We start from the raw sequence: 7,376 nt of genomic DNA, 5'->3' as shown, positions 1-7,376 counted from the left end.
AAATAAATCTTATAAAAAAAGATAAATGTTGACAAAAAACGCTACCATGTTTGTTGTTGTGAATGAGCGAGTCGCCAGAGGTCCGTAACCGGGGTCCGTACCGTAGGATACGGACCCGCTCGCCAGCCAATCAGAGTGCAGGATTTGGACTGCGAAAAAAAATCTCATCTCATTATCTCTAGCCGCTTTATCCTGTTCTACAGGGTCGCAGGCAAGCTGGAGCCTATCCCAGCTGACTACGGGTGAAAGGTGGGGTACACCCTGGACAAGTCGCCAGGTCATCACAGGGCTGACACATAGAACCATTCACACCTACGGTCAATTTAGAGTCACCAGTTAACCTAACCTGCATGTCTTTGGGGGAAACCAGAGCACCCGGAGGAAACCCACGCGGACACGGGGAGAACATGCAAACTCCACACAGAAAGGCCCTCGCCGGCCACGGGGCTCGAACCCAGACCTTCTTGCTGTGAGGCGACACCGCTAACCACTACACCACCGTGCTGCCTCTGCTTTAAAATAAATAAATAAATAAATAAAAATTGTGTGTGTATATATATATATATATATAAAATTTTATTTATTGTATGATTGTTATTTATATTATAAAATCTGCTGCATCTTGGCTAGGTCGCTTTTGAAAAAGAGATTTTATATCTCAATAAGCTTTACCTGGTTAAATAAAAAAAATCAATAAAATAAAAAATAAACACTTTTTTTAATGTTTATTTTTTTGTGAGGACCAGATTGTGAGGACGTTATGCATCCTGTCATTGTATCCTATCATTTAGTCCCTTTATGGTCCTCGGAAAGGTCTGAAACACACACACACACACACACAGCCCTTCCCTCGCAGTGACGTGTTCAGAAACGACCAAGGAAATCCCCAAAGCAGAGTTACGACACAATTCTCCGTAAAACAGCCTACTTCCGGTTTGCAATACTGAAAACAAGCAGCCGTGCTGTTTTACGTGTTTAAAAGACGTTCTTCTTTCTTCTACGACTGACGTTAAACGGGTAAGTTTCCTATTTTTGGTTTGTATTTCACTGATTCGTCGAGGAAATCTATTTTGGTTGGTTTATGATGCGACAGAAACCTGTGTGTGTGTTGATCGATCAACACGACTTGACACATTGCAGGCTAAAATGTTACAAAACGTGCTGTTCAGTAGCTCTGAGACATGCTGATGATTTTCTCTCTCTCTCTCTCTCTCTCTCTCTCACACACACACACGTTTATATGAAAGCAGTTGTCCTTGTTGTTCTCAGGCTTCACCCAGGCAGATAAATCCGCCTTTCACATCCACAGGTGGTTTAAAACGACCTCACAGTGCTGTTAAAGCAAACAGAAGAGCTCCTTCAGGACACACAACAGATATATGAAGAGATCCTGTGAATTTGAGAAGCTCAACACGGCCGCTGTCATGTACGGAAGTGCAGGTTTGCCTGAACTCATCCCACCCACATGTACACTGCGACCCAGCGCCGTCCTGCCCTACAGCCCCGGACCTGCATCCGGGGACGGACCCGGGGCCCAGCTGTCCTCTCACCCCCGCAGGATGCACAGGGCCCCCAAACTCGGACAGATCGGCCGCTCCAAGAGAGGTGAGAACCTTACTCGCTGAGGACCTTGTTTTCATTTGCATTCCTGAGCTACTTTGTTCAACACCCCACCTGATCCTGTACACACTAAGACTTAAAAAAAAAAAGTAGCCCAGGGACATTTCTAGCGATTGAAAAGACCAGGAGCTGAGTCAGGCATTCCTGGAGCTTGTGTTTTTTTAAAGGGAGATTGGTTTTGATAGGTTGGGAAGTTTATATCGAACCTTACCAGAAATATTATCACCCACACACATTCAAAGGTCATGTCATCTTTATTCCTGTTTTTTGTCACTACTCTTTCTAAAGTTATGTCATTCACTTCAGTTTCTGTCTTATTATTATTACCCATAATCTCTCAGGAAACTATTTACTATTAAATATCACTTGTAAAATTTATCACCAGTTTACTAAAAATATATATCATTTCTCACTCGCATAATATCTCTCCTTTAGGACCACAAAGACAAATTGTAAGCTACATTATTATACAGGGTGTTTCAAAAAATTTGATATTATTTGAGATGTAAATACCCCAGAAACTACATCTCATCTCTCATTATCTCTAGCCGCTTTATCCTGTTCTACAGGGTCGCAGGCAAGCTGGAGCCTATCCCAGCTGACTACGGGCGAAAGGCGGGGTACACCCTGGACAAGTCGCCAGGTCATCACAGGGCTGACACATAGACACAGACAACCATTCACACTCACATTCACACCTACGGTCAATTTAGAGTCACCAGTTAACTTAACCTGCATGTCTTTGGACTGTGGGGGAAACCGGAGCACCCGGAGGAAACCCACGGGGAGAACATGCAAAACCCGCACAGAAAGGCCCTCGTCGGCCATGGGGCTCGAACCCAGACCTTCTTGCTGTGAGGCGACAGTGCTAACCACTACACCACCGTGCCACCCCAGAAACTACATAGTCTAGGCAAATTAAACTGAACAGGCTTAATGTTTGTTGTATCTGTAACCGCTTATCCCATGTGGGGCAAGCTGGAGCCTATCCCAGCTGACCATGGGCGAGAGGCGGGGTACACCCTGGACAAGTCGCCAGCTCATCGCAGGGCTGACACACACATCGAGCCACAAACAACCATTCGCACTCACGGTCAATTTAGAGCCACCAATTACCCTAACCTGTATTTCTTTGGACTGTGGGAGGAAACCCACGCAGACACAGGGAGAACATGCAAACTCCACACAGAAAGGCCCTCGTCGGCCACTGGGTTCAAACCCAGAACCTTCTTGCTGTGAGGCGACAGTGCTAACCACTACACTGCCACGTCAGCTTAATGTTGAGCAATATAAGATTTATTCCTCAAAATCTGAACGAGAAATTCAAAGGTATGTGAATTCCATGAACGATTTCACAAATTTTCAATATGCGCACCTAACTCTAACCCAGCCTTCCTCTTTGAACTTTTTGTGCCATGTCCAAATCCGCTTTGCAGTTGGTGCATTTTTAGAGAATTCTCTCATAAATGCAGTCTGCACAGTCTTATTCGACTGTGTTTGAGCGTACTCTAACACATACAACGCCTTTTCTTTTCCAGTGAATGGCGTTTCTATACCTAAGAAGATAAAAACAAAAAACATAAAACTTTGACCTGTTTCCACACATGCTGTTAAAATTTGAGGTCAATTGAACGAGAATTGGCAAAGTTATTAGATTGTGAAATTGTATCAAATTTTTTGAAACACCCTGTATTACAATATTCAAATCCCAGATGATATCCCATCTCACAAGATTGTGATCATAGAAATGTCTTCCAAGTTTCTCTCTCACTCTCTCACACACACACACACACACACACAAAAGCACACATAAATACCATTTTCTCCAATGCATCCAGTGACTGCAGCAGTTCATTTGTAGTATCTGGACAACACAAATTTATGTTGACATTAATACTGCATGGCAAAAACAAAAACACTATTTTATCCCTATACGTGAGTAATATGCCAAAGGCTGGCTGGTTCTGCGTAGGCTACAGGTAGCATTAAAACATCCGTCCATTATCTGTAGCTGCTTATCCTGTGCAGGGTTGCAGGCAAGCTGGAGCCTATCCCAGCTGACTACGGGCGAAAGGCGGGGTACACCCTGGACAAGTCGCCAGGTCATCACAGGGCTGACACATAGAGACACACAACCATTCACACCTACAGTCAATTTAGAGCCACCAATTAGCCTAACCTGCATGTCTTTGGACTGTGGGGGACACCGGAGCACCCGGAGGAAACCAGCACAGACAGAACATGCAAACTCCTCACCGAAAGGCCCTTGTCGGCTGCTGGGCTCGAACTCAGGACCTTCTTGCTGTGAGGAGACAGTGCTAAGCGCTAACCACTACACCACCGTGCCGCCGCATTAAAACATATGATTAAATTATGTCCGGGCAACTATTGGTGTCTACATGAACACAAATTGTTGTTGACCTGTTAAATAAACTTAGTTGGGGCAAATGGACCACCACTGTAGATATTCATGAAACCACTGAACTTTTGAGCTCACCTGGCACACTAATCATACAGACCCTGCGCTGTAAATTCAACATAACCAGGCTATACGGAGCGGTTTCTGTGCATCAACACAATTCGATAGGTTACATTGTTCATACATTCTATATACACATTCACGGGATGACTTACCATCTGTTTTCATTTTGAAAAATCCAACAGTCGTGGATTTAAAAACATTTTTTTTGAAGTTGTCTTCCAATGAGTTCTGAATGTCCTTCTTCTGTTGGTGGTTAATTTTGAATGTGCACTGTGCAGCGCTCAATTATGTCCCCCCATCACTGACTCTCCCATGTTCCACCCCCTCTCCATGTTTGGATGCTGCAAGTCAAGTTCCAATCTGTCTCAGTCAGCTGTTTTCTATTAATCTCTTACATTTTTGAGGGGAAAAATACCTGGGGCTAGGCTCAACACACCCGGGGCTATAGCCCCGAGTGATGGGGCCTAACAACGCTAATGATGTAGCCGACCTGTCCTGGGGTGGTGAACTCAGTGGTCCATTTTAATGTGAGTCTTTCACTTGGAAATGTGTGTATACCCCAGTGTACTTTTTAAAATGATTTAAAGCTAGGGTGGGTAATTTTTTAGAAGCATTTTTATAATGTTTCTTGAAATTCTCATTATATCCCAACAGCAGTTAATAAATCAAATGCTCTGATGATGAAAAGAAGAAAAGTCTGTCATCTGCGGCAGTCGCAGGGCTTTAAAAAGCCCGTCCAATCATTTGATTTGGTCTGAATGAAATGACTGGATGGCCTACCTGCCTGTCTGCCTGTGCACTCATTGTGCATGACCAGAGACTTCAACAAGGCTAGGCAGACGTATTACAGACATATGAGTATGAACAATAGTCATGCTCGCTATGCTCCTCTTCCAAACGCTGTCTCTTGTGGACTCCTCATCCAGTGGTAGTCAGGCAGTGTGCGTTCATGTATTTTAGAAGAATGGATTTGAAGACCAGGCTGAAGTCAGCGGGTGGAATTTTTCAGTTGTACCCTTTTTTTTTTCCCCGAAATCACTTCAGTCATCTACATTGAATCATGTAATGTATAGGAGTGTGCAAAAGTCTTAAGCACATGTAAAGAAATGCTGTAGACCAAAAATGGCTTAAAACATCTCATTATCTCTAGCCGCTTTATCCTTTTCTACAGGGTCGCAGGCAAGCTGGAGCCTATCCCAGCTGACTACGGGCGAAAGGCGGGGTACACCCTGGACAAGTCGCCAGGTCATCACAGGGCTGACACATAGACACAGACAACCATTCACACTCACAGTCAATTTAGAGTCACCAGTTAACCTAACCTGCATGTCTTTGGACTGTGGGGGAAACCGGAGCACCCGGAGGAAACCCATGCGGACACGGGGAGAACATGCAAACTCCGCACAGAAAGGCCCTCGCCGGCCACGGGGCTCGAACCCGGACCTTCTTGCTGTGAGGCGACAGCGCTAACCACTACACCACCGTGCCGCCCCTGGCTTAAAACATAATAAAATTAAATATATTTCAACATTAAAAAAAAACTATAAACATCAGTAAGCCAGAATAAATGAAACAGTCAATATTTGATGCAAGGTGACCCTTTGCTTTGAAATAAATAGTAGTCTCCGGTACAATGAGTGCAGTTTTATAAGGAAATGAGCTGTAGGTTTTACTGAGCATCTTACAGAACCAGCCAGTTCTTCTGGACACTTTGACTGTCACACTCGCTTCTTCATTTTGCACCAAACCCCAGCAACGTTCATTATGTTTTCTTTCTTAATCTGAAAAGTGCTCTCTTATGTAATATGCTGCTCAGATAATAACTTTTTTTTTTTTTTTTCTCTAACTTTTTAAATTTTGTGCTGGAAAATGAATGTTTGGACTCTAAAATGTTTTTGTACTGACTCGGCAATGTAGAAGTCATAAAATAGAAATCTATAACAAAGTTTGTCTGAAAAAAAGGGTGCCTAAGACTTGTGCACAGCACTGTAGGTGTTAGTTGTGAACTAACAGATATATCTTTTTGTTCCTCTTGCTTTTGTTAAACAGTGGATCTTGATGATGAAGACTTGGATGATATCATGAACAACAACAGGAGCTTCCCTCTTTCCATCAGTGTCTCACCGGTTGCCTAAAGCATGCTGGACTGTGCCAAAACTGCATCGTGCCCATTCATGAAGTTATGAACCATTACAAAATACAGCACAATTATTATGAGGTGGAATTGTTTAAACACAAGTGCACACACAATATCAGCTCGCGCTCTCTCTGTCTCTCATTGTGTTTTTCTCTGACTTTTTATCTCAGGACTGCAGACTGTTCAGTGCTCTGCTGTGATCATTGCTTGTTCAGCACTTGTAACTTTAATCTTGTGGCTGTGACGTTGACTGTGTCGTCATTACCTCTCTGTTCACATTGCATTTTGATACTGAGAATGAAAATGATTTCTAGAGGCACAGGGCTATACTCATTAAAAAAAAAAAAAAAAGCACTTTACTGAGCGGAAAAAGACCAAAGGCAGGTTTGCTCCGCTCTCACAAACATGTTCTGTGAAAGTCTGTTAACCTATAACACACCATTCGCTAAGGATTCAGTTACCTTGGAAACTAAAGTCTTTTTGCATGTTTCTGCTCCCTGGATATTTTGCAGTTAAAGCGTATTTGAAGGGAGCGTTTTTTCACCTTTGGTCTGAATGACTTGTTCTCTAAAATGTTCTAATATAATGGTTATGCGAATATTTGGTTTGTGCATTATAATTGACTTGCACGAAATTGCTTGTTGATTTTCGTTTTGTATTTGCAAATTGCATTTTTGAAAAATAAAGTATGCATGATTATCATATTCTTCTGTCCTGTTGATTAAATCAATAACACGATCTTTGTATAATGTTAGGAAACCAGTTTACTATTTATTTATTAGCTCAGCTAGCCGACAGGTGATGCTCATGCCATCATGTGTTGTCTGGTGTCGTCTACATTTCACGAAAATCACTTTATCTCTCGACTCTTAACCGATTTTGATTCTGACAAGAAGGTAGGTGTACCTAGAGTGCATATAACTAGTACCCAAATTTGCTTAAAACAATTATTAATGAAGTTATGGAGTAATTAAGTCTTAATGAGCAGTTCAACAAACATCACTTTCTTGGTCAATTCCTTGCTGTTTTGGATTCTTTCTGGCAAACACAGTGGTGCTTGAAAGTTTGTGAACCTTTTATAATTTTTCTATATTTCTACATAAATATAACCTAAAACATAGATTTTCACACAAGTCC

At 42.5% G+C, this 7,376-nt stretch overlaps 1 protein-coding gene across 3 annotated transcripts; it reads left to right on the top strand.

Moving 5' to 3' along the window:
* The first annotated feature begins 872 nt into the window (after nt 1–872).
* Nucleotides 873–6,943, top strand: si:dkey-112a7.4 (calcium/calmodulin-dependent protein kinase II inhibitor 2). 3 transcript variants are annotated; one of them, XM_060924912.1, is made up of 3 exons: nt 873–1,017; nt 1,310–1,605; nt 6,152–6,943. In XM_060924912.1, exons 2-3 carry the CDS (start codon nt 1,380–1,382, stop codon nt 6,235–6,237), a joined length of 312 nt encoding a protein of 103 aa, XP_060780895.1. In that variant the 5' UTR covers nt 873–1,017; nt 1,310–1,379; the 3' UTR covers nt 6,238–6,943. The 3 variants fall into 3 exon arrangements, with proteins under 3 accessions (XP_060780895.1, XP_060780899.1, XP_060780905.1); XM_060924916.1 differs by having other exon boundaries at nt 1,270–1,605; XM_060924922.1 differs by having other exon boundaries at nt 1,251–1,605.
* Nucleotides 6,944–7,376: the final 433 nt, after the last annotated feature.

This window comes from Neoarius graeffei, chromosome 1 (assembly GCF_027579695.1).
Source record: "Neoarius graeffei isolate fNeoGra1 chromosome 1, fNeoGra1.pri, whole genome shotgun sequence".
In the NCBI taxonomy this organism is placed as follows: domain Eukaryota; kingdom Metazoa; phylum Chordata; class Actinopteri; order Siluriformes; family Ariidae; genus Neoarius; species Neoarius graeffei.
This window is presented reverse-complemented; position numbering and strand designations above follow the sequence as displayed.